At 42.0% G+C, this 27,096-nt stretch overlaps 1 protein-coding gene and 1 non-coding gene across 4 annotated transcripts; both read right to left on the bottom strand.

Annotated features, from left to right (window-relative positions):
• Window positions 1–3,974: 3,974 nt before the first annotated feature.
• On the bottom strand, window positions 3,975–27,019 carry SNRNP40 (small nuclear ribonucleoprotein U5 subunit 40). Of its 3 annotated transcripts, XM_059690432.1 has the most exons (11): window positions 26,794–26,923; window positions 25,851–26,092; window positions 24,087–24,216; window positions 22,469–22,562; window positions 21,136–21,301; window positions 14,469–14,591; window positions 11,847–11,967; window positions 9,730–9,812; window positions 8,674–8,735; window positions 5,052–5,155; window positions 3,975–4,447 (listed from the first exon to the last, which is right to left on the bottom strand). In XM_059690432.1, the coding sequence occupies exons 3-11, from the start codon at window positions 24,178–24,180 to the stop codon at window positions 4,398–4,400; spliced, it is 897 nt and encodes a 298-aa protein (XP_059546415.1). In that variant the 5' UTR covers window positions 24,181–24,216; window positions 25,851–26,092; window positions 26,794–26,923; the 3' UTR covers window positions 3,975–4,397. The 3 variants fall into 3 exon arrangements, with proteins under 3 accessions (XP_059546415.1, XP_059546413.1, XP_059546414.1); XM_059690430.1 differs by lacking the exon at window positions 25,851–26,092 and having other exon boundaries at window positions 26,794–27,018; XM_059690431.1 differs by lacking the exons at window positions 5,052–5,155; window positions 25,851–26,092 and having other exon boundaries at window positions 26,794–27,019.
• LOC132232251 (small nucleolar RNA SNORA11) lies at window positions 24,869–24,997 on the bottom strand. The gene has a single exon (XR_009452372.1). It is a non-coding gene; the product is annotated as a small nucleolar RNA SNORA11 (small nucleolar RNA).
• Window positions 27,020–27,096: the final 77 nt, after the last annotated feature.

Here is a 27,096-nt window from a genome sequence, read left to right as displayed (position 1 = left end):
TTACAACGTGGGCATGTGCCCTGACGGGAATCGAACAGTGACCTCTTGGTTCATAGGTCGACACTCAACCCCTGACCCATGCTGGTTGGGCAAGGACAACTATTAATGAGTAAACATGAGAAGCCTCTGTGGCTCTCCTAGGAAAGATTAAAAAAATTTGAGTTTGAGGAGCAGTGGTTCTCAAACTTGCATCAAAATCACCTGGGGGACTTGTTAAAAGGTGGCTGAATACTTCCTTTCCCCAAAGTTTCTGATTCAGCAGGTCTTAGGTGGGCCTCTAAAATTTGCATTTCTATCAAGTTCCCAGGTGATGCTGATGGTGCTGTTCCAGAGACCACACCTTGAGAATCAATGTTCTTAAACCGGGTTTCTCAACAGCACCACTGTGACATTTTGGAGCACCCAATTCTTTGAGCACCTTTGGCCTCTACCCAGAGATGTGCATAGCATCTCTCCAGTGGTGACAATCAAACATGTCTCCAGGTACTAACAAATGTCCCTTGGAAGGCAAAATTGCCCAGTTAAGATCTACTGCTCTAGAGGACGCAAGTTAAAGAAGAATCTAAGAATCTAGGTGGGTTTCAGAGGCAGGTGAGGAAAAGGAGTTGAAGCCTAGAAGAAAGGAGGAGAGTTGGGATAGCTCAGGGATTCATGCAGAGGGTGGGCGCCCACTCAGAGCTTTTTTGGAGAGAGATCATTATGGGTCTGGGGTACGGAGACAGTTGACCAAATTTGGCTTCATTTGGTCCCACAGGAAGAGGCTGTAAGCCTGGCCCCTCCCTCTGTCCTGGGACACAGCTGTCAAGCCCTAAAATCCCTTGGAAGGAGCAATCCTGTCCTAAGTCAGATGGCCTGACAGCTTTTCCCTCAGGCTTAACTGCCTGCAGCCCCCAATTGCCCAGAGCTCTCACACCTCAGGTTCCCATCCACACACCTTGAGGTATTAACAAGCAGCAGACTCTTGTCTATCTGTGAGAGCAAATAACTGTGCAGGTTCACTCTGACAAGAGCCCTGACCTGTCCAAATCCACCTCCCTGACAATTCAGTCCACAAAATTCAACCACCCAGTGGGGGGAAAAATCTGGCTCTTTTAAGTGCCAACAGTATTAAGTGTTAGAGACCGTGGAAGTCATAAAGGGAAATTAACTGAAACCAGGGATGCCATTACTCATTCGGGAGCAATCTCTCTCTCCCAAAGTGAGAATACAATTTGCACTCTCTGGGGATGTTTTATACTCAAATCTTTATTCCCCAGGCGAGGGCCTCTATTTCCTTCAAATTCTAAGTGGTGCTGCTCTTTCCTACCCATAGCCTCTACCCAGCCTTTGAAGGCACTTGGCAGGAGGAAGAGGCTAAGGTTAGAGGAAAGCCCTTGCAGTCTCCAGGGCCCTCATTCTACCCAATCACTGCCAACTTCTCAAGGGATTATTAGGCTTTTAAAAGTGCAATGTCAAGGTTGAAGCCTTAGTTTACCCCAAGCCAAGAAAGATGGGTGAGCGGAGGGCACTGGACTAATTATGAGGCATGTGGACTTAAAAAAGGGATTGGGGGAACCTGTGACAGTGGGAGAGGTGTGAAGAGCAGCTTGCAAAACATCTTCAGCCAAACCTCTCCCGGTTAAAGGCATAACCATATATATAATTATTGCTCAGGCCTGAAATGAGTCACCATTCCCTTTGAAGATCCCACTATAATTTGTACACTAAAGGCTCTAAGCCAGTGGTTCTCAACCTTCTGGCCCTTTAAATACAATTCCTCATGTTGTGACCCAACCATAAAATTATTTTCTTTGCTACTTCATAACTGTAATGTTGCTGCTGTTATGAATCGTAATGTAAACATCTGATATGCAGGATGGTCTTAGGTGACCCCTGTGAAAGGGTCGTTCGACCGCCAAAGGGGTCTCTACCCACAAATTGAGAACCACTGCTAAGCAGTCCTGCAGTTAAAAAAAAAAGTTTTCATTTTATTTAACCCAGGCTTTTTCAAATGTACTTGAGCCTGGAATCTTTATGCCCAATGTTTCTAACGTACCTGGGAAACAGTGTTCTGTGGAATATACTTTAGGAAACCTCAACCTATAGGATCAGGTTGATGAAGTACAAGCTCTCCAGGATTTGGTTATTACCTGCTGTTCCCCACCTATAACAACGTTGAAGTTCAACGCATATGTTCTTGGTCCACCTGGCAAAAGCCCCACTCATTTTTTATTTATTTTTATTTTTATTTTTTTAATATATTCCATTGACTTTCCACAGAGAAGAAGGGAGAGGGACAGAGAGTTAGAAACATCGACTAGAGAGATCGATCAGCTGCCTCCTGCACGCCCCCCACAGGGGTGCGCCTGCAACCAGGGTACATGCCCCCGACCGGAATCGAACCCAAGACCCCCGAGTCCGCAGGCTGACGCTCTATCCACTGAGCCAAACCGGTCCGGCCCCACTCATTTTTTAAATCCCAATCTAAGCATAATCACATAATGTGTTAAACTTCCTTAACTCTCCCAGGTACAGTAAATTGCTGTTTCCAGTGGTCTTTATTAAAATTTCATTCACTGTATTAAAAGAAATTGACTTGATAGCTTTACCATCCTGCTGGTTCCTTCATTAATGAGTTAAATATTGGACGTGTGCTCACTTAAAACCATCCCCTCTCTCTTTTAAGATACACAGATGATTCAGGTTTGTGAACTCAAGTATAAAACCAAACATGTTAGAATAGGTTGGAGGCGTGAAGACCTGTGTGAAATATGAGGTTCAGAAAAGATACACTTCACTTTCCATGTTAGATGGAATCCATGAGTGCTGGTTTGGGTGCTCGGCAATCATAAATGATCTAGGAAGACAGTAACCTGTCTTGGGGGTAGGAGACAACTACTACCATTTCTTTAAAAAAAAAAAAAAAAAAAAAAAAATATATATATATATATATATATATATATACTCTTACTGATTTCAGAGAGGAAAGGAGATAGATAGAAACATTAATGAGAGAATCATTGATCAGCTGACTCCTGCATGCTCTACACTGGAGATCTAGCCTGCAACCTGGGTATGTGCCCTGACCAGGAATCGAATTGTGACATCAACCACTGAGCTACGCCAACTGGATCTAGCATTTTTATGTTATTGTTTTTGTTAATCCTCACCCGAGGATAATTTTTCCACTGATTTTTAGGGAGAGTAGAAGAGAGAGGGAAAGACAGAGAGAAACATAGATGTGAGAGAAACACATCAACTTGTTGTCTCCTGCACCAGCCCTTACCAGGCCGGGGAGGAGCCTGCAATAAAGGTCCATGTCCTTGACCGGAATTGAACCCGGGACCCCTTTATCCGCAGGCCAACACTCTAGCCACTAAGCCAAACCAGCTAAGGCCAGACCTAGCATTTCTTTCTTTCTTTTAAAAAAGTATATCTTTATTGATTTCAGAAGGGAAGGGAGAGGGAGAGATAGAAACGTCAATGATGAGAGAGAATCACTGATTGGTTGCCTCCTGCACGTCCCCCACTGGGGATCAAGCTCACAACCCAGGCATGTGCCCTTCACCGGAATCGAACCTGGGACCCTTCAGTCCCCAGGCTGATGGCTCTATCCACTCAGCCAAACCAGCTAGGGCCGGACCTAGCATTTCTTAATACCACTGTCAATTTAGGGAAAAGAGACAATAGGTAGAATCATAAGTCTCAATGTCATGGCCCAGTTACACTAAAACTTTCTCATATTCCTTCGAGTTGAGTTTGACGCTATGTTCCTAATAGGAGAGCAGTACTTGTTACTGATATTCTGTCATTTACATGGGAATGAGTATGGTAAACCAAAAAACACATAAAAGGGGGAAAAGCCCAAAACATCCCAGTAAACGGTTTCCTGGAAGTTTAACTGGAATGTCACCTGTCCACATCATGAACTGCTCAGATTTACTGCTCAGGTCAAGTATCAAAGAAAAGACAGCAATAAATTCAATCTACATGGCTCTTGTAAAAAGGCATCTATTTGGCTTTTAATACAAAATGTCTCAGAGAAACACAGAAATAAAATATACAAGCCAATAATTAAACCCCCAATAAGCAGATTTCAGTCACATTCCCTGTCTTCAATCTGGATGAGAAAACAGGAAGCTACAAACCAACCAATGTCTGCCCCTTTGAAGAAATAAAAAGTAAAGAAGAAAAAACCAAACAGTCCCTGAAATGTGGCAGGTGGTTTTTAGAGGCCGCTGTAAGCTTGCTTTAATCATCCATCCTGGTGAAATGAGATGCATGTGGTTGTTGGAATACGGCCACCTCCTACTGGTTTCTAGATCTTCATCTGAAGGGAGGATGCTGGCTTGGGCACCACTTGATGCCACGGATGCAGTCTGAGGTCAGGCAGCCCTGGAGTCTTCCATTTCTGATCTTCACTGGATCTCCCCCATATACAGTCTCTTGTCACTGGATGCTGAGAGAACTGAGGTGAAAGAATAGAGAATAACTGGAAATGATGAAGGCTCAAGGAGACTTGGTGCTCAAGGGCTCTTATTTCAAGAGCCAATTTTGGTATAAAAGAGCAATTGGATTTAGCTTAAACCCCCCTCCTCCTAAACACCATTCACAGGAAACTGCAGCCTGCTTTTCAATCCACATCCTCTCGAAATCACGAGGGTGGACTGTGCTATGGGAAATACATTACCAGGCTCTAAATCTCGATGTCTCTTGTCAGTAAAGCCCTAAGAAAAAGACTTCCTCAGTCATTCTAGAACAGAAAAATCAATGTTGGTGCTTCCATTTTGTAAACGAGCTTAGCCCCAGAGAAAGTTACATTTTCTCCTTAAATTAAAGGCCCGTTATTTACAAAATGATTGGCTAGCCAATAAAATGTGGGTTAAGTTATAAAGTGAAACATTGCTCTTACCGTCACCACTTAAAACAGTGGTGACTGTTATTGATACCCATAAAGAATGTTTGCATGGACATTCACAGAAAACAGGCATCCAACTTTGCCTCTGTATTCTCAGGGCTCCTTTTGGGAGATTCCCATAGTTTCCTTTTCCCCAGAGTCAGGACAGACTTACTGATGGGCTCGTCAGGGTGGAAAGCCACTTCATTGATGGAGCCAGCGTGGCCCGGAAGCTTATACAAAATCCTCCTGCTTGTTGTATCCCACACATACACAAACCTGCAAGGCATCACAAAGAACAAAGCTAAGGCCTTTCAGGGCTGAGGGTAGGTTGGCTTTTTAAGGAAAATGGAAGCAACTATTTATTTATTAACCCATGTTTACTGAGTTGTATTCTGACTTTTAGAAACTAAGAATACAGATTTTGAATTAGGCATGGACCTGTCCCTGAGCAACTGAGTGGAGAAATAGGAAGAGCCAAAAATATAGATGGGCCTCGTGTGGGCCCGAGTTGTATTCATTCCTGGTGCTTGGCTGGATTTAGGTAACGAAACCCACCCCCTGGCACCTGGGCTGAAGGTCAAGCCGACAACACTCCTGCCTCTGGCAAGGCGTGTTTCCAGGATGTGGCTCTGCCAATGCCACTGGATTCAGCTGACAATAATGAAAGAAATGCTCATGTGCCTTCCCAGGCGCTCTCTACATATAGGCCTTACTGGTATTTTTAAACATAAGAAATCTTCCTCAAAAAGCCCCCATATAATTAGGCTATCATTAACATCACATGCATCCAGAAATGTCTTCAAGGTAACCCAATTCACGGTAGGTTGGAGCGTAGGTTGTAGAGGCACCTGAACTTCTAGTATTCACATCACATAGCCAGAGAAGGACAGGAAATTTGTGCTACATAAACATAACCCAAATATACACTTGACCCAAATCTTGCAATGAATTCATGAGCAGAAAGAATACTAGCATGGGAAGGGGCCAACAGAAATCAGCTAGTCTGACCTCATTTAACAGATAAGAAAACTACGGTACAGTGACTTTTCCAAGTTGACACCGTTCATCAGTGCCAGAACTAAAATCAGAGCTCTTAATATATTCCAGTTCTCTCCTTTTGCTTAAACCCCTCAAACACCTTGTCTCCCCAAACCCCAATAAAGAAGTTCCTTTGACCCTCAACCTTGCTTGGGTCATTTTAAGCTGTAGGTAAAATGAAGAGATATTATCTTCACATTACCATGCAAAAAGAACCTGTTGGTACATTTAAAGGGCTCATGGTTTTCAAACAGGTTATATAAAGTTACACATTTGTTTTGTTCGGTCAACACTTAAATGGAACACTCACCAGTACTTGATTATAAAATGCCTAGTTCTGATGTGGCAGTAAACACTTTTAGTCTAAAATGCAAATAAAGAGGAAGAGCTTCGGAATGATACTGTTTAGTTCTCAAGAGCTAGGCTCCACAGGAACTAAACAAAAGTTCCAAGGAAGATGGAAGAGAAGCAGGAACCCTACCTGTCTACAGACTCCTTGGCTCTGATGCTCATGCTCTCCCTACTGTCTTTTTTCCTGCCAAGCACAAGTCACTGTCTTCATTAATCCAACTGAGGACGATGTGCCATGGTGAAAAAGTACATGAGCTCTGGAGTCAGAAAGACCTGGGTTCAAGTCTCAGTGCAACTATTTAATAAGCTAAGTAATTTTAGAGAATTTATTTATTTAACTTCTCTGGCCCTTTAAATACAGTTCATGTTGTGGCCCAACCATAAAATTATTTTCATTGCTACTTCATAACTGTAATGTTGCTACTGTTATGAATCGTCATGTAAATATCTGATATACAGGATGGTCTTAGGCGACCCCTGTGAAAGGGTCATTCGACCGCCAAAGGGGTCGCGACCCACAGGTTAAGAACCGCTGCCTTAGTTGTATGGAGATAATATTGGTCTCACATAATAGTGGTTGAGAGAATAATATAATGTATGCAAAATGCCTGGCACACAAAATGAATGACAGCTATTGCTATGACAAACACAATTGTTATCAATTATCAACATACAATCATATGAAATCAAGAGGTTAAATAAACCGCTCATAGTGGAAAGTCTGGCCAGTCTTCCCGTAGTCTGTGATGGGAATTTTGAAGGGTTTCAAGTCTGAACATGAGGGAGGTGATTTGTAAGCAGAGAGGGGAAATTTGCCAAATCTAGGCCAAGCTGAAAAGCAGTTTTCTGAGGAAAGTTACATTTCCCAGGTACTTATAGGCCAGCAGAACCCCAGATCTCCAAAGGTTTACTTCAAGGCCTCACTCCCCATGGCTGCCAATTAGATGCTAAATTTAGAGGGGTTCCATGTCCTCTCGTTGCTTTGGCATGGCAATGTTCGGCAGGAACCAGGCTCTTTATGTAACAGAGCTGCTTGCTGACTTCGGGCTAATTGGCTAGGAGGCCTGTGAAATCCGGCCAACCCCAGCAGGTAGACAAGCCGACTTTCCCCAGACCAGAGCCACGCTTCCACATGGAAGGTTTAAAGGAACAGTGGGGAGAGAGGACATAGAAAGTCAGGGCCAATGATTGTCAGAAACAAACCCATCAGAAGAAAAGCTTAGGCAAATATCATTTAAAAGCTTAAGTACAGAGGAAAGATCCAAAATCTCTGCTAAAAATAATGTAAAAATACTTAGAATGGTTCTTCCTCTGTCAGAATGCAAGATACATCTCATGTTGTAGATCTGTTTAAGATCTTTAGCAACCTGGCAACTGAAAACCCCTTAGATTCTCTCTCTAAGGCAGTTCTCTAAACCACCAGGAGCCCTTTCCTCACCAGAAAATAGCTGAATAGCTTGTTTGTTCATTTTTCCTGGCATTAAACTTGCCAGAAAAAAAAGAAGCAAACTCTGGAATCTTCAGGTATGTTCACAAATATAAAGGTGTAGGACAGACCAAAATGAGGTTTCTCTATGGCTGTGCTCGGGCCACAGACAAGACACCGGACATGTTGAAGACCCCATCTAGCCCAGGAAAGGCTTCGTGTTTATAGCATGGTGCCTGTTTCAGCAGGGTGGCAGGAAAATCCCTAAAGGGGAGAAAGATGGGAGCTAAACCCAGAGATTGTCACCAGATGGCTTCCCACATCTGTGGCCCAAAAGCCTGGGCCCCTGGACATCCCTATTCAACCTCTGACTCCCTCCCAAGTATAGGTCACCATATGCAGGGTAAAATTGGACTGCCAACCTTAGGCTAGGAATGCATTCATATAATATTACTAATGCTTAGAATAGGTCAAACACTGCCCTGGGTTCAGAGATGACTAAGATTCATTCTCTGACCTCTAGGAGCAAATAATGTACTGGGTGCCCTACACTATAAGATGCAATAAATGCTAATAAAGGTTAGGTGTACAAAGTGTGACAACAGCACAAAACAAAGAGGAATTTGTTATGCTCAAGAGGTAAGGGAGAGAGAGGACCATGAAAAGTTTATAGGCATAACAGAGAGAGGTGATTACATGTATTAAACATGTAAAGATACCAGCATCGTTATTTTCTTCTTTTTTATTGATTTTAGAGAGAGAGGAAGGGAGAGGGAGAGAAAGAGAAAGAAACATGGATAAGAGAGAAACATCAACATGGATTGGCTGCCTCCTGCACACTGGGGATTGATCCTACAACCTGGGCATGCGCCCTAACCAGGAATCAGCCACCTCTTGGTGCATGGGTTGACACTCAACCACTGAGCCACACCAGCTGGGCAGCTCTGTCATTCTTTGCCACACTCCCGGTAATCCTTACCTGTCGGCTGAGCCAGCTGCTATCTTGCTTCCATCAGGTGACCAAGAACATCTCAGAAGATTCTACAAGAATGAATAAGCAGGAATCCAATGAATATAGTAATGTACCAAACCCCTCTTTGTTAGACTACAGAATCACTGAGAGACTTTAAAATTTCTTGAGTTTTAATTATTCTCCCCCAGAAAGATGATCAGCAATTATTTTATATTCTGTGGCCCAAGACAGCATATTGGCATCATTTCATACTATATAAAAACCAACTTTAGAAAATGCTTAATTTATAGTAAATCAGAATGAACCTGGCAACAGAATTTTGTTCGACCTACAAATGAGGCTCCTTTTGCTCCATTTACCTTGATCCTCATTAAAAACTTTATCTTGAAGGAAAAGAAAACCAAATCCAACAAAAAAATAAAATTTCATTCACAAAGTGAAACACTCCTAACAGGATCTCAAAAGAAAACCATTAGTCTCTATTATCAAATTATTTTGGGGAAAAGCTGCTTTTAAGAGCTGACCTGGACTTTGCGAGTTTAGAAAACATTTCTCTCTCTCAGAACTTGGGCCACAGCGCTTACTGCAGATAGAGATGTATTCTCAGGGCTCTAACAGCTGGTCACGGGAGGTGATGGAGGTTGTTTGGGAAATAGCAATGGGAGCCTGGATCCCATTTGGAACACTAACCTAAGAGGGTTAAAGTTACCAAGGAATTAAAAGGATAGGAGTGTCTTGTTGAAGTTGGAAACCCTAAATTGGAGGGTTGGTGCCATCACCACTTATCTATGTGATTGCCTTCTACCCTATCCTTCTACTAGTTGTATTTCCAGCAAGGACAGTTTCGATGGAGAACAGTGTTACTGGAATGCAGCCCCTTAGTAGAGCTACTGATCTCTAGTCTCAGCACCATCTCTCTTTTAAAATTTAAATTGAGATAACACTGAAATAACATTGTATTAGGTGTACAACATATTGATTTATGTAGATACTGCACCTTAGCACAATCTAAATGTTTCTTTGAATCAAAAGGACAGAACTCCTTTGCTATGCAGAACTCACCTTTTCAAAGTTGTGCACATTTCCTTGAAATATCTTGACACATCTCTCTTTGGGAGCAAATGGCCGGACATCCCAGACCCGCACTACAAATTCAAATAAACCAAGCAAAACAGTCGTCAGCCAAGTTGAATCTATAAACCATTAAAATCTATAGTTACAAAGAAAAAAATATACTCAGGTCTCTCTTCATTCAGTGTCAAAAGTTATTTTTGCACTTTGCTTAAAAGCTATTTTCGTATGAAAATAAAAGGTAAAATAAAACAGTTATCAGCCAGAGGCCCCCTGAGCACCCAGCTGAAATTGACAGATGCTATTTCCTGGGGGGAGGAGGTTAACATGGAACAATGCTACCTGGTAAGGCTCTTTCCTTTTGCTAAGAGGAATAAAATACATTCAAGTCCCATTAACTGGGCCTATGGGCACAGAGGAAAGCTGAGGGGGCAGGAAGGAGAAATGTCAAACACACTGCTGGGGATTTGCAACAGAGAATAGTTGGGTGTGACACTGATTTCAACAGAACATTTTGCAAATGATTCCTCTGCCAACCCAAAGAGTCACATTTAGCAAAGCTTTGATGAGACAATCTAACCATCATCGACTACTGTGACATTCAATCTATAAAAATCAAACTCAGGACTAACCTTTTATAAATTTGCTCAGAGGGGCACCTGGCAGTCTAAACTTGAACAAGGTCAAATATATATTAAAAGAGCACTGTACCAAGAATCAGAAAGTGAACTTTGATTCTAATTTTTAGCTATACCATATATATGGGTGGTATCAGATAAATAGCAAGGTTTTTTGTGTTTTGGTCTCTTCTGTAAAAAGGTATTAGCAAGAGTATTTTAAAGATCAAATATGATGATATACGTGAAAGGGCTCTAAAAGATTGGAGGCAATAAACAAAAATGAAGAATCTGTAATTTTATTATATAGCCATAACAAGAAATTCCTCTTCTTCTTAATTTAATAACCATTTAGGGAATCTCATCTTCCCTCACTGTAAACAATGCTAGATTCAGTCTATGGTAAATCCATTGAAACCAGAATATATGTATAAATACCCACAGTGAGCAGTGTGAAAAAAAGAATCCTTCAAGTCAGAGAGGCATAAAAAGGCAAAGCTATGCATAAAAGTGTGCTACAGAGCTGACAATACAGTCAGAAGGTAAAGAATGTTCACGCACTCAACAAATATTTATTGAGCACACATTGAGTGCTAGGCACTGTTTTCATTACAAAATGTCAGTGAAAACACCACCTCCCAAAAAGCCTATGAACTTGTGTTCCAAAGGGGTATTTCCAAAAATATTAAGCATATAATCCAACAAGTCATCCTCCTTTTCTGCTACACCATCCTCCTACCCAACAACTCAAAAAAAAGCAAAGACGAGAGTGTGCGTAAACGCAGGATGTTGAGATGTTTTCATGAGGGTCTTTTGTCACAACGCTTTGGAGTGGGGAAGGAAGACAATGACAGAAGGAGCACAGCTGAGGTTCAATAGGTCTTTCGATCATCCAAGTAGGTGCTCTCTGAAAATGCCTGAGAACTCTCATCTTTTTCAAAAAACAAATCAAAAGTTTCTTGTATCTTGCTTGAACCCATATAGCCTTGGATTCACAGCACACCACAGCTAAAATGGGCCTTAGAAGTAAAGTCCAGTCCTCTTCTTTATCAGTAGAAACTGATGCTGAGACAAGTATTATGTGCAAAGTTGCTCAGGGATTAGGTGGCAGATTTGGGACTAGAATCCTTTTCGTATTATGTGTTCTCCTAATTGCTCTGGTGAAAGTCTGTGAGCCATCCTGACTCTATCCTTGGATCCTTATTTATCCTAGCACACATTTAAAAAAAATGTTTTTATTGATTTCAGAGAGGAAGAGAGAGGGAGAGATAAAAACATCAATGATGAGAGAGAATCATGGATTGGCTGCCTCCTGCATGCCCCACACTAGGGATGGAGCCAGAACCCAGGCATGTGCCCTGACTGGGAACTGAACCTGGTTCATAGTCGATGCTCAACCACTGAACCACGCCAGCTGGGCCCAGCACACATTTCTAACACCGAGTGCCCACTTTCTGTAGGCATTTGGAATGCTTTCCTTTCCAAAGTTACCTGTATTGTCCATTGCATTGGACAGAAGATAAGAGCCCTCAGAACTTAAACTCAGGCCAGTCACTGAATCTGCATGGCCTCTCATGGTGTAGGTCAGCTTGTTTTGACGCAGGTCCCAGACCTACAAAACAAAAAGATGCTCTCAAAAATCAAGTTGAGAAATTGGTATTCCTTCTTAAACTGGCTCTAGAGCAAGAATTACTTTATCACAAAATATAGGATTTCTATCAAAGAGAAAAAACTCCTCTTTCTAAAAAGGGAGTCAAGCTACTATATTTGACTAGATAGATACAAACAAATAAATGTCAAATATTAAGATAAACTAACAACCTATGAACCAGGAGGTCATGGTTCAATTCCCAGTCAGGGCACATGCCTGGACTGTGGGCTCAATCCCCAGTGTAGGGCATGCAGGAGGCAGCCGATCAATGATTCTCTCTCTTCATCAATGTTTCTATCTCTCCCTCTCCTTTCCTCGCTGAAATCAATAAAAACGTATTTTTAAAAATGCTTAAATTATGATTCTTAGCAATTAAAAATAAACTATATAAAAACAAGTAACCATGTTATATAAAAAAGACATTATGATTGCATATAAAATGTATAAAATAAGGTAATATGCAAAGATAGAGAGACGTAAAATTTTTCATTTAATTTCATATATTACATATATGCACACATATATACATGATAGAAAAGCATATTTATTAAAAGGATAAATATGTCTGTGTAGGAAAGATAAGAGAAACATTTCAGTTGGAAGAAACTTAATGTCAAATAGAAAAAAAATATGGTTTATTAAGTTATGGCTCGTCAACACATTCCGGTCAAGGGCATGTACCTCAGATGCAGGTTTGATCCCTAGACCGGCCTTGGTGCATGCAGAAGGCAACCAATGGATGTGTCTCTCTCACATTGATGTTTCTCTCTGTCTTTCCCCCTCCCTCCCACTATCTCTAAAAATCAATGGAAAAATATCCCCAGATGAGGATTAAGAAAAACAAAACAACATAAAACAAAAAAATGCTTAGCATATATATGCCTAGCATACGAAGGCCCTCAGTAACTGGTAGGTATCATCAAGCTACTCCTAAAAATAACTCTGAAGACCAAATGTAAAAATGTGAGCTATTAAGCAAACAAAGAATACAAAACAATATTTATATTTACATAGACTGTAATGATGTGAAAATATATAAAAGAAAATAGAAATGGTCTGGAATGTCATACACAAAAAGAATCGTTGGTATTGTACAAAATTTCCTCTAAAATTGATTTAATATTGCCATGTAGTTTTTCTACATTAAAAAAAAATTCTGCTGTCCCTTTTAGCAGCTAAGGCATGTGCCTCATCCTGAAATGTCAAATATTAAGATAAACTAGAAATGAGTTTGGTGTTGTCAAAGCAATACACAAGGCAGACAACTCCACTTCCCCATCAATAGTTCATTCATGTGTGGAATCCAACATACTTTATATACAATCATTTTTTTGTCAAGATGTGTGTTGGCTCAATAATCAAGAAAACTTAAAATGGCTGACACTTTTTTATTCAAGCTATTGTTCTTCTTCAGAGAAGGCACTGCAGAAGTCTTTAGCTTTATAACAACCAAGAGAGAATGCAATTCACCATTTCTCACAGCACTTGAGTGCTATTTCCAGACTTTCCCCCTTAGGGCCTGCACATGGTACTTGTGCAGGCCTAAATGTATTGGGATTTACCACAGAAAGAGTGAGTAGGGCACTAATTTAAGCAAAAAATATATATTTATATATATATTTTTTATTGAATTTAGAGAGAGAGAGAGAGAGATAGAAACATCAATGGTGAGAGAGAATCACTGACCAGCTGTCTCCTGCACACTCCCTACTGTTGGGGATCAAGCCCACAACCTGGGCATGTGCCCTGATTAGGAACCAAACTGTGACCTCCTGGTTCATGGGTCGACACTCAACCACTGAGCCACACCAACTGGGCTTAAGCAAAATATTTTGCATCTCATTAGTGGAAGGTAATTGATTAAGAAAAAAAAAAAAAAAGACACAATCTCTGCTCCCAAACACTTGGGCAAGGTATGAAAGAAGAGATACTTTTTTACTTCAACAAAGTAGAAGAGTATTCCTAGGCAAAAATAATGTGAGAAAACAGACAATTAAATGAATTAATAACATAAAGCACTAAGAGCAATGCCTGACACAAAGTAAGCACTAAGTGTTAGATCAGCGGTTTTCAAGCTGTGGGTCGTGGCCCCTTTGGCGGTCGAACGACCCTTTCACAGGGGTCGCCTAAGACCATTCTGCATATCAGATATTTACATTACAATTCATAATAGTAGCAACATTACAGGTATGAAGTAGCAATGAAAATAATTTTATGGTTGGGTCACAACATGAGAAACTATATTTAAAGGGCCAGAAGGTTGAGAACCACTGTGTCAGATGCATTTATAGGAGCAACCCTTGACTTAGGAATTCAATGAAGATAGGACAGAAGAAAAGATCTAAATTCATAAGTTCCTTCTCATTGTTATTAGGTGCAAGCTACCACAATCTCAGAAGTTTGAAAAGATTCTCCTCTGTAAAGATAGTGAAAGGGAAATGTAACATAAACACCAAACATACCTTGATATCATTGTCTATTCCACCCGAAATAATCTGATCGCTTGTGTCATTGAAGGTCACAGCTAACACCTGGTAGGTATTCTGAAATGTCTGGATGGCTGCTTTCTTCCGGATGTCCCAAAGCTGAAGGAGAACAGAAGAGTCTATAATAACAGCACTTCAAGAAGTAATTGCATAATACACCCTTTAGCCCAAGGACTTTGTAGTGGTGAATCCACCTCTAATAGGGGCCCGTTCAGAAGCATCTTTGGGTATCCAAGGAACACGGTGAGAAGTGACCACAATTTTGCCAGCGAATCTGAAGGTTGGTGAAACAAATCACTTTGGTTTTATTTTCAGAATCCTTTGTTAAAATTTAAATAAACATAGTTAATCAATATGCCCTTAGAGTGGAAATCCTATACCTGCTTAGTTCATATATCCTTAGCACAGCAAGGATATTAACTAGACCAGTGTATTCAAATGGTAGATCTTATCTTATCAGTAGGCTGCAACTCACATTAAAAAATATGTACATAGACAGAGGAAGTTACATCAGCAAAAACTACAGAGTAGGGAATTCTACAAGACTGTCCTTCCACAAAAGCAGAGAATTACCTAGCAAAAAATTAGCAGAATCAACTTTATCAGAATTCTAGAAACTAATCAAAAATTTATAGCAACCAGGCAAACATTTAATGAAGGAAAAACAAACCCTGGGTCTTAGGAAGAGTTTTGTAGTATTTTAACTTACCCTGGTTCCATCCCCTAACTCAACAATACCTCTGAAGACAACAGCCCATATTCCCAGTATAGGTTCCCAGGATAGAAAGGAACAAAATGGACCTTTTTCCTTATTCGTCAAGAACGTGGTTGTTTTTACCTGTCTGGTGGCACCCTGAAGGATGAGCTCAAAGGCTTTTCCTTTATTTTGCCTAACCTGGAACTCTCCCAAGGCAGAGGTTTTTTTTCCAAAAACATTTACAGGCAAATAATGCACTAGCCTCTGCTTGCTGAAGCAAGGACTAACAGTTTGGGCAAATAAAAGACAGCCAAACAGCTGGAGACTGAAAGTGGGAGAATGAGACAACCTGGAACACAGGAGAGGCTTTGAAAAGCTGTAACACAGCCCTGACTGGTTTGGCTCAGTGGATAGAGCGTCGGCCTGCGGACTGAAGGGTCCCGGGTTCGATTCCGGTCAAGGGCATGTACCTTGGCTGCGGGCACATCCCCAGTAGGGGGTGTGCAGGAGGCAGCTGATCAGTGTTTCTCTCTCATAGATGTTTCTAGCTCTCTATCCCTCTCCCTTCCTCTCTGTAAAAAAACAACAAAATATATTAAAAAAAAAAAAAAAAGAAAAGCTGTAACACATTCCTGGGACTCTAAAGGTCATGTGCATGCCCATGGCTGTGAACATGCTCAGAAAATAACTGAGAAGGTCCCACACTCTCACCTGTAGGCTCTGTACAAGCAGGAAATGAAGGCTAATGCAGAGTTGGAACTGCCTGGCTGAGAGGTGAAGGCAGGTCCCTTCACATATACACAACCAATCTGCAAAGACTAGGAGAGTCTCCCCTCTCTGCCTTTCTCCGGCCCCTCCCCCCCGCCATTAAGGAAACCTTTGCCCAACCATTGGCAAACCACTAAGCTAATGAAATAAGAGACTTCAGTGGCTACAGGCAAATTTTAAAAATTACACCAGGAAATTCACTAAATAAATAATAGCTACAACAAGCAGCAACAATAAACCCTGACGAGAATCTAATTTCCCAAACTGCCATCCTATCTAATAGACAAAGATGGTAATTAACCATACCTTCGCTACGCCTCCCATTGGCTAATCAGCACAACATGCAAATTAACCGCCAACAAAGATGGCGGCCAATTTGCATACCGCAGGCAGGGCGGGACAGCACCATCCCGCCTGCCCTGCCACCATCCGGGCCTGTTATCTGCGACCCGGGGCGGCTGGTGTCTGTGTGCGACCTGACCCAGGGCAGCCGGGCGGTGCAGCAGTGATCGGCCAGCCCGCCGGCCTCCATCAGGGAATCCCGTGTGCGACCCAACCCAGGGCGGCCGGACAGGGTAGCAGCGATCAGCTGGCCCACCCGGGCATCCCGTGTGCGACCCGACCCAGGGGCGGCTGGTGTCCGTGTGTGACCTGACCTGGGGCGGCCAGACAGGGTGCAGCGATCAGCTGGTCAGCCCAGGCATCCCGTGTGCGACCTGACCCAGGGCGGCGCCCCGACCCCTGGATGGGCCCTGCTGTGTGCATGACCTGGGGCGGTGCCCCAACCCCCAGATCGGCCCTGTCATGTGCACGACCTGGGGAGGCAGGACAGGCACCGAGGGATCGGGCCTGCCATCTGCCACCTGGAGAGCGGGCCTAAGCCAGCAGCAGGTGGTTATCTCCCGAGGGGTCCCAGACTGTGAGAGGGCACAAGTGGGGCTGAGGGACACTTCCCCCATCCCCCCAGTGCACAAATTTTTGTGCACCGGGCCTCTAGTCTCTATTATAAAAACCCCATGGTCATGACGCCATCAGCCATCACAACTAAACGCCAAAAGGCACCTGCTGAATGTCATATGATTTCTTCATGGGAACAAGTAAGAGTTGCTCTGTTCAATTCTTATCTTCCAATGAAGGTCAATTTAAGTTCTTCTGAGAAGGAAAGGTTAGGGCAGGAAACTATTCTTATCTCAGTCCACAACTGTCTTCAAGGTGTACGGGGCTGCATGCGCGGGTGGGTGGGGACTTGACACTGGGTCCCGTGTGATTTCGCGCGGTGGGCCTCTAGTATTACAATATTCAAATGTCTAGTTTTCAACAAAAAAATTATGAGGCAAAGAAGCAGCAAAATGTATAGCCCATACAGATGAAAGAAATTAATAGTTTTTTCACAAGTGGCCCTGGGACAACTGGATAATCAGTTGAAGCTAGACCCTTACCTCACACATGTCAATACTAACTTGACATGAATCAAAGACTTAAATGTAAAAGCTAAAACTATAGCCCTAGCTGGCTTGGCTCAGTGGATAAAGGGTCAGCCTGCGGACTGAAGGGTCCCAGGTTCGATTCTGGCCAAGGGCACATGCCTGGGTTGCGGGCTTGATCCCCAGTAGGGGGTGTGCAGGAGGCAGCCGATCAATGATTCTCTCTCATCATTGATGTTTCTATCTCCCTTCCTCTCTGAAATCAATAAAAAAAAAGAAGCTAAAACTATAAAATTCTTAGAAGAGAACAAAAGGGGAAATCTTCATGACCATGGATATGGCAATGAATTATTAGATATGACAATAAAAGTACAAGTGACAGAAGAAGAAATAGATAAATTAGACTTAATAAAAACAGAAAGCTGTTGTACATCAAAGGATAGTATCATGAAAATGAAATAACTGCCAATGGGAGAAAATATTTGCAAATCACATATCTGAGAAAGGTCTAGTATCCAGACAAAGAACTATTATAACTCAATGACAAAAATACAACAAGCCTAATTAATAAATGGGCAAGGACTTGAATAACTATTTCTCTTCAGGTCCAGCTGGTGTGGCTCAGTGGTTGAACGTCAACCTACGAACCAGGAGGTCACAATTCAACTCCCAGTCAGGGCACATGCCCGGATTGTGGGCTTGATCCTCAGAGGGAGTGCAGAAGGCAGCCAATCAATGATTCTCTCATCAGTGATGTTCCTAACTCTCCCTCTACCTTCCTCTCTAAAATATATAAAAACATTAAAAAAATTTTCTCTTCAGAAAATATAACAAGGGCCAATAAGCACATGAAAAGATCTCAACATCATAAATAAAAATCAAAACAATAATTGGGTACCAGTTCACTCTCATTAAGATGTAACAATATCAATAACAGTAACAAACCCACACAGAAAATAACAAGTGTTGGCGAGGATGTAAAAAAATTGGGGATTCTTACATTGAAAAAATCTCATACATTGCTGATGAGAATGTAAAATGATGAGGCTGCTACAGAAAACTTTGGATGTCCCTCAAAAATTTAAACATAGAATTACCGTATGTCCCAGCAACCAGACTCCTAGATATATGGCCAAGGGAAATGAAAATAGGTGTTCAAACACTTGACCATGAATGTTTATAGCAGCATTAATCATAAAATTTTTTTAAAAAGATGGATAATTTCGTGCACCAGGCCTCTAGTTACTAATAAAGTCCAATTTGATAATTTGATTAAGATGTTCTTTGACAAGCTTTCTTGCATAAGATGTTCAAGGCTCATCTAGTACTTTCCCTGCCCAGTCCTAAAAGGCACGCTGGTTCCTTTCAGTGGAAAATGGTACTTTAAAGGCCACGACCTGAGCAGTAGATGTGCTCATTGCTGTTGGGGTGTTATTATTCCTAAACCCTCTCAGTGGTCAGTTATAAAATATATGTATACATAGGTATACACACACATCTACATTCAATTTTTTTTCTATATCTGTTTGTTTGTATATTGAATGTCTTAAATTCACACTGATAATTCCAATTTGATACCAACAACACACAATGCATTTTCGTTTTCTCTACTTCAGTATTGGTAACTCCTCTCTCTGATGGTGAGTAGTCTATCTCCCATTATACTTATTTGATCAAGCTTCCTGTATAACCAACCTCCCATATCCTTTTCCACTCTTCCCCTGAATAGATACCCTTTTCCCTGAACCGTGATTCCCATTCTCAGCTAACTCTATGTGCACCCCTTTCTCATCCCATTTGGGTCATCCCTGTGTGAACCAACACCCTCTTCACTCTGCTTGGGCTTTAATACCCCTCTCTAGGCTGCCCTTCCCTAGGGATGCCATCTTCATCCTGCTCAGCCTCAGACACCTGCCCCGTTTGGGCACCCTCAGCTCAGGTTCTGACACTATATTGTCTCCTCCACCAACGTGTAGATGATCCTTTTACCCTACTAGGGCACTGATGGGCAGCACCTCCTTCCTCATCCTCCAATTCCCCAGGCTGCCTACCCTGTCCTGTGTGGATGCCCTCCTCACCTCACTTGGGCTGACATGCTACTCTGGCCCACTAAAACATACTTAAAAAAAAAAATTTTTTTTAAGCCCTCACCCAAGGACACACTTTTATTGATTTTAGAGAGAGAGGAAGAGAGAGAGACATCAATATAGAGTGAGAACATTGATTGGTTGCCTCCCACACTGGGGATTGAACCCACAACCTGGGTATGTGCCCTGACTAGGAATTGAACCTGTGATCTTTGGGTGTATGGGACGATGCTCCAACCAAGCCACCCATCAGGGCTAAACATACTTTTTTTTTTTTTTAATATATATTTTATTGATTTTTTACAGAGAGGAAGGGAGAGAGACAGAGAGTCAGAAACATCGATGAGAGAGAAACATCGATCAGCCGCCTCCTGCACTTCCCCCACTGGGGATGTGCCCGAAACCCAGGCACATGCCCTTGACCGGAATCGAACCTGGGACCCCTCAGTCCGCAAGCCGACGCTCCATCCACTGAGCCAAATCGGTTTCGGCAACATACTCTTATGATAAGTTCCAGCAATTGCACTCTTTGACAGTTAACCACAGGAGCTGAAAATGTAGGTTAACACAACCTGTACATGAATGTTTACAGCAGCTTTATTCATAACTGCCAACTCTTGGAAGCAACCAAGATGTCCTTCAGTAGGTAAGTATATAATGAAATATTTTTCAGCACTAAAAAGAAATGAATTATCAAGCCATGAAAAGACATAGAGGAATCTTAAATGCATATTACTGAGAGAAAGAAGCTGATCTGAAAAAGCTATATAGTGTCTAATTCTAACTATATGACATTTTGGGAAAGGCAAAATTATGGAAATAGTAAAATGATCCATGGTTGCCAGGGCTTGGAAGGGATGAATAGGCAGAGCAGAGAGGATTTTTAGGGCAGTGAAAATACTCTGTATAATACATGATGAATACATGTCAGTATACATTTGTCCAAACCCACTGAATGTACAACACTAAAAGTGAACCCTAATGTAAACTATGGACTTTGGGTAGTTATGATGTGTCAATGTAGGTTCATCAATCGTAACAAAGGTGCCACTCTGGGGGAGGCTGCGCATATGTGGGACAGTGGATACATGGGAAATCTCTATGTCTTTCCCTCGATTTTGCTGTGAACCTACAACTGCTTTAAAAATAGTCTTAATTAAAAAAAAAAAAATATCTCACTTCAGACCTACCGAATCAGAATCTGGTTGTTTTTGGTTTTTTTTAACAGATTCTTTGAGTGATTCTGATATGCACACAGGTTGGAAATCATTGGACCAAATGACCTTTAAGATCCCATCCTGTGTTACTAAACCATGTACTGACCTTTCTATATACTCACTAATTTCACAATAGCCTTGTAAGACATGATACTACTATCACCACCGTAAAGAATGAGAAACTGAGGATAAGAAAAACTGCCTAAGACCACACAACTAAGTAAACAGCTGAGCCAAGAATCCAATTCAGGTGATCCATTTTAATCCAAGTCACAATGATTTGATTTGGTTCTAATATTATTCTGTTAGATACTTAAAGCATCTGTTTTGGGAAATGACTGCTAAAACAAAGTTGTGGTGAGGAGGGTACAACACAGAGGGTAAGGCAAGATAAAGTTCGCATTATGTCACCTCAGAAATTGCAACACTCAGAGAGACAACATCACCCACCTTAACTGTACCATCATCACTGCCAGTGCAGACAAGCTGGGGGCCCCTCCTGGCCGGATAACAGGAATTCACAAAGGAAGTATGTCCTTTCAGCCTTTTAACCCTCTCACCTGTTTCACTATCCCATACTGCCACAGTTTTATCTGTGGATGCTGAGAAGAGCATACTAGAAGGTAAGAGGAAGAACAAAAAAGAAGTGAATACGAACCCCAGCAATCTATCTTCCCCACTTACCAAAATGTGCCCAACCCTTTAAGATCATTGACATGTCCTCTGACAGTCTGGCACATGATGCTGGAATGCCTGTCTCGCCCTATCTACCAAAATCCTATTGGTGCTTTAGATCCGTTATAAGGTCTACCCTAGCAAAAAGGATTTCCTTCTATCAGTCCCCATGATAGAGTAAACATTTAATACAGCAGTTTTTTTAATCCTTTCCTTCTTTGTGATAGATAAGACTTCATACATAAGACATCCTCCCACTTGGAAATATTTACTCCTTGCTGCAGAAGTAAGAGAGACTAGCAATTCTTAACCCAATGGCTCAGCAACTCCAACCTTTTCCTTAAAAATCAAAGTTTTTATTTTGTCTCTGAGGACAATTCGTAAGTTATAATTATTATAAGGCTTTCTTTACTCAAATATTAATAAGAAAATGTATACAAGGCTATGTACCAGTTGATTCAGGGAACCCTAGGTTTTACAGATCAGAGGTTTAAAACAATGACTATTTACTGAAATACCCAATGGGATTAATGCCTTTTATAAACACATTTCTATATTATTTGTAATTATTCTAAAATTATGCAATCATTAAAAAGCTTATGATAAATAGCATGTTAGGTGAATAATGTTAAGGGAAAAAAGCAGCAGACAAGATCGTAAATGTAGCTCTAACATATAAGTAAAAACCAAACAGTTTAGAGTAGGAAAAAAGGCTTGAGAAAAATGTATCATAATATTAAGTTATTCTCTTTGGACTGGCAGGAATATGGGCTATTTTTTCCTTGTTCTGTTTTTTTGTCTTAGTTTCTCAAAATAATATTTTATTACTTTCATAATAAAAATTACTTTGTCTTATATCTTAAGAAAGAATAAATTTGTCTGAGATGTTGACATATTAGATGACAGAGATGATGTATTTTTAAATGCCTACAAGGAGCAATAAACACCTTACTTGGCGTGACAGTGATAGAATAAAGCAATTGCCCAAATGCAGCAGTTTTTGATAGCGTGGTCTCCTGAGAGAGAAAGCTCAAGGATAAAATGTGAAAGGATGCCAAGAAGAATTAGTGTAAGTAGCAGCCATCATTCTACTATGCAGAATACTCACCTGCCATCTGTGTTATAATGCAGTTCCATCACTGCTCCACTGTGCCCCTTCAATGTTGCATAGTTATCACAGTCACCATAGACATTCCACAACACTGTTAGGAAGACAGGAATTCTATGAGCACTGCTAGGCAAAAGGAAATTTATTACTGGGCATGGAAAGGGTACCTATGAATTTACCAGAACAATAGTGCTTAGAACACTATTGGTTCTACCAGCTGTGCCAATTTTCCTGACACTGTAACAGAAATAATGCAATATTTTCACATTTTATAAGGTAAAAAAGTTAATGGATACAATTTTTTAAGCCGTAATTTCCTATATTAAAAAAGCTGACATTCACTATTGCTCATCTCCTATGAATATAAATAGACTGCAAAATGGCAGCACTTATGGAAAACCGAGGAAGCCGCAAATGACTTGAAGGTCACATGGCAATGATTTTATCCGACATTTACCTAATCCACATGTAGTAAGTACCTATAACATGCCAGGTACTGGGATAAAACGAGGTAAATGAACAGACGCAGTTGTTAGCCACAGTGAGCTTGTTCTAGTGAGGAGTAAAAGTAATGAGAATTATTAAGGAACACCTCTATACATAATAAGATACATATAGGTAGTTATTGCCGAAACCGGTTTGGCTCAGTGGATAGAGCGTCGGCCTGCGGACTGAAAGGTCCCAGGTTCGATTCCGGTCAAGGGCATGTACCTTGGTTGCGGGCACATCCCCAGTGGGGGGTGTGCAGGAGGCAGCTGGTCGATGTTTCTCTCTCATCGATGTTTCTAACTCTCTATCTCTCTCCTTTCCTCTCTGTGAAAACTCAATAAAATATATTAAAAAAAAAAATAAGATACATATAGGTAGTTATGGATGTTCTACAAAGATGCCTAAGCCTTCCAGATGCTTGGCCACCAGAAAGTTTAAGGATCATAGAACTAGAACACCTAAATCAAAACAGACAATTATCATCCACCCTGAGGTACAGAGTTATAAGCAAAGAGTTAATTTCATCTCACAATGCAGCAAATAATGGCAGAAGAAATAAAGTTAGAGGCTTCTGTTACCTTCTTTTTCACTTTTTCTCATGACTTCCCCGAAGTGATTTTCTCTACCTATTTCTCAAAAAATGGGTTTTCCTGACTAGGGGTTGAGAATCTGGTAGCAGATCCTAATGTTGTACAGATAGATTATCCAAGTGAGTTGCCACTTTAAGAGTCCCCTTCCTCCCCATATGCTAAGATTCTGAGAGTGAACCAAGAGGAGGGCCTCTCACCTCTGGGGAAAAGAAATGGTCTCTTTTTCTTTATTACGCCCATTAATCTTTAAGCCTAGAATTCTTATGTTGCTAAATCAGCTCAAGATTCACCTCCATGAGGAAGATATTCTCAAACTAGAGCAACTCACTTTCCAACCAGTAACATAATTCCTTCCGTAGTTACCACATGGACTCTGAGTTCTCCAATCAAGATCATTCAGCATTTTCACGACCACGTAGTTTGTTATGTGACCAAATCAGACTGATACCTTCTGTGGCACCAAAGGTTTTAAAAAAATAATCACTATTTGGCAGATAGCGATTATTCCAGATTCAAACACTATGAACACTATGCCTTACGTATCAGTCGGTCGAATCCTGCAGATGCTAAGGTGGATCCATTGGGGTGAAACTTGCAGCAGTACACTTCCCCTTCATGTCCTGAAAGAAGCATGATTGGGGCTTGAAGGGAGGAACACCTTGGAGGTCCCTAAACAAAAAAGAGAAATACAGGATAGTCATTGCATACTGGCAAAGGAAGCTGAAAATTACGGGAGTGGATGGAGGGAAAAGGCAAGGGAAACAATGACTGAGTGATTTCTCCTGATCTAGAGAATTGCAGCTCTTCTCACAACTTATGCCTCCAATTGATACTTTCCTGCTGAAATTACCAGTGTCTGCCTGCTTTACCAACTTTCCTACCCCTCACCTGCTCCTGTCTCATGGCCAACTTCTAACTGCTCAAACATGTTAAACTCATTTCTACCTCGGGATCTTTACCCTTGCTGCCCCTGACAGGAATCCCCTTCCCCTCGATTTCCCTGTTTGGCTCTTTTCAAATGTTTCCCGTTTAGAAAGTCTTCCCTTGATCTCAACCAGCGCCCGACCTCCCCTCTGTATTCCACTAACCCTACTGTTACCCTCACTGCACTGATCATCACCTGAAATTCCCTCCTGGTGTATTGGTTTACATATTTTGCCTTTTTCCTCACTAGAAAAGAAGCTCTGTGAATGCAGGGATCCTGCCTGTCATTCAACAATCTTTTCCCAATCTCTAGCTCATTTAATGAATGAGTGAATGATGGAACTGAGCAACAGTTCAGGGTACAGATTATTGGGGAAAGGCCCTTTTTGTTTTTCCCATGTCGAGGGCATAATGTCACAGGAAGGTCATAGTATCCTGCCACCTGCGAGGAGTAAGCCCACGTTGCTGTTGGATGTGTTAATCACAGAGGAGTCACTCTTCAGGCACTCTGCTCTCTCCACATCGGGAAAGGACTTTTGATTATGATCTTGACATTAAGTCTAGGCTTGGGTAATATGCTGGAACCTGGGCTGATATTCATATTTGTTAGGTAGATGAACAAGTACATTATTAATAATCCCCAAATCTCTTCAGTAGTTTCCAGCTTACTCATTTATTTAAAAAAAATACTATGTGCCAGGCACTGTCGTAGGCATTAGGAAAATAAATGGAGTTTGCTTTTGGGTGAGAAGCAGAAAGAGGAGGGATAGAGTGTGGGAAGCCGCCCATTGTCTTCACTAGCAGAGAGGTGTGGACAAGGAGCCCGGAATGCTGGTGATCCCTGAGCCCTGGCAAAGGTCAGAGCTAAGCACCGTGCACCCGCCCAATTTCCAAATTATTATTTCTTGTCTCATCTCTGTCATTTGCGTGCAGCCTCTTCTCCAGAGCCCAAACCCTGAACCACGCAGGACGTGGGTCAACCACAATAGAGAGAAAACAAGTAAAATATATAGATGGTTGTAGGTGCTTTGAAGAAAAACACAGCAATGTGGATTAATAAGTACTGGGCATTGCAATTTAAAGGGGACCAGGAAAGCCCGCACTAAGAAAGTGGTATTTGAGGAAAGATCTGGAGGAGCTGAGTATATAAGCCAGGTGAACATCTGGAAGAGGACTCCCGGAGAGGAAGCAGAAAATGCAAACACTTTCAGGCAGGAGCATGGAAACCAGTGCGACTGGAGCAAGTGTGAGCCATGGAAAATTGGTAGATCAGAGAGATAAACAGGCAAAAGGGGCAAATGGTTGTAAGGATTTTGGTTTTACAGTGCGTGAAGTGGAAAGCCACCAAGAGTTTTCAGCAAAGCGTAACAGAATCTGACCTTTAGAAGGAGTCCTCTGGCTGCTGGTTTGGGAATAGACTGACGGCCCAGGAGCAGAAACAGGAATACCAGTTAGGACCCTACTGCAATGCCAGGTGAGATAATAATAGCTGAGATCAAGAGCTAGGGATGGAGGTGGCACAAGTGGTAGCAGTGTGTACGTCTATTTTGAAACGGTGCCAGCCGGATTGGCTAACCCGCTGCTTGAGGAGTTGAGAGGACTTGTGCTTCTTTATCTAAAGCTAGTAGAAGGAGAGGTATGATCACTACTTCTATCTTACAAGAAATGTAAAAAAAAACCAAAACATAGGGTCTGGGTTTAAGATGTTTTTATCACTATCAGGTAAGAGTTTGTCTTCCCATCTACAAAATGGAATAACAGTTCCTAACTCTTAGGCTGTTACCAAGATTAATGGAGTTTTCATTTAAAAATAAAACAACTCAGTACAAGGGCTCAATGAATGTTAACTATTCTTGGGGTGTTAACAGTGTAGAGAAATAAAGGGAAAAACAACTTGGCCAAAGTGAGCCAGATCATTAATTTCATTTCTTCCCTCATTCATTCATTCATTCATTCTCCATCCTCCCACTCTTGCAACTTTTCTGAATGTTTATGCTGAATCCCTTAATATTTAGGATACGAAAACCTCGGTCTCAAAATCAAGACTTTTTGATTTTGAGGTCAAAATAAGGGTCCTTAACTTTAATTCTAACGCCACCTCACAGGGAGATCGAGACGCTGAAAACGGCTGTCAAACAGGGAAACGTATGGCGTATCCGCAGGACGTCGGCCGCTTTTACACTGTTTTCCTGCCTTAACCCCAGATAGAGATTTTCGTGCCGCCCCGCAGTAGGCGGGAAGGGCCGATGCGGGACCACCCGGTGTAGCTCTCAGAGGAGGCAGATGAGCTGCGGGCCGAAGGCCTCCTGCTTCTTCACTCACCGCTTGCAGCAGAGCTCCCGGCGCCGGGGGCTGCTGTCCCGCTCCAGGGCCCGACCCCGCCGCTCCCAACATGAGCTCATGCCGCTGCCTCTTGACTGGAACCAGCGGCAACTCCGGACCCTTGCGCTTCTGTTGTTCAATCATGGCGGTAGCCGCTCTCCTCTGCACCGCCACGGACCGACCGCGCCGACACCCTCAGCCACCGCGCGACTGGTTCCGACTTAGTCCTTCCCTAGCACATCCGGCTTGGAGAGGCCAATCGGCTCCCAATACTCTCCCCAGCGCCCGAGGATGAGCGCCTCT

The sequence above is a fragment of the Myotis daubentonii genome, chromosome 3 (assembly GCF_963259705.1).
Source record: "Myotis daubentonii chromosome 3, mMyoDau2.1, whole genome shotgun sequence".
NCBI lineage: Eukaryota > Metazoa > Chordata > Mammalia > Chiroptera > Vespertilionidae > Myotis > Myotis daubentonii.
This window is presented reverse-complemented; position numbering and strand designations above follow the sequence as displayed.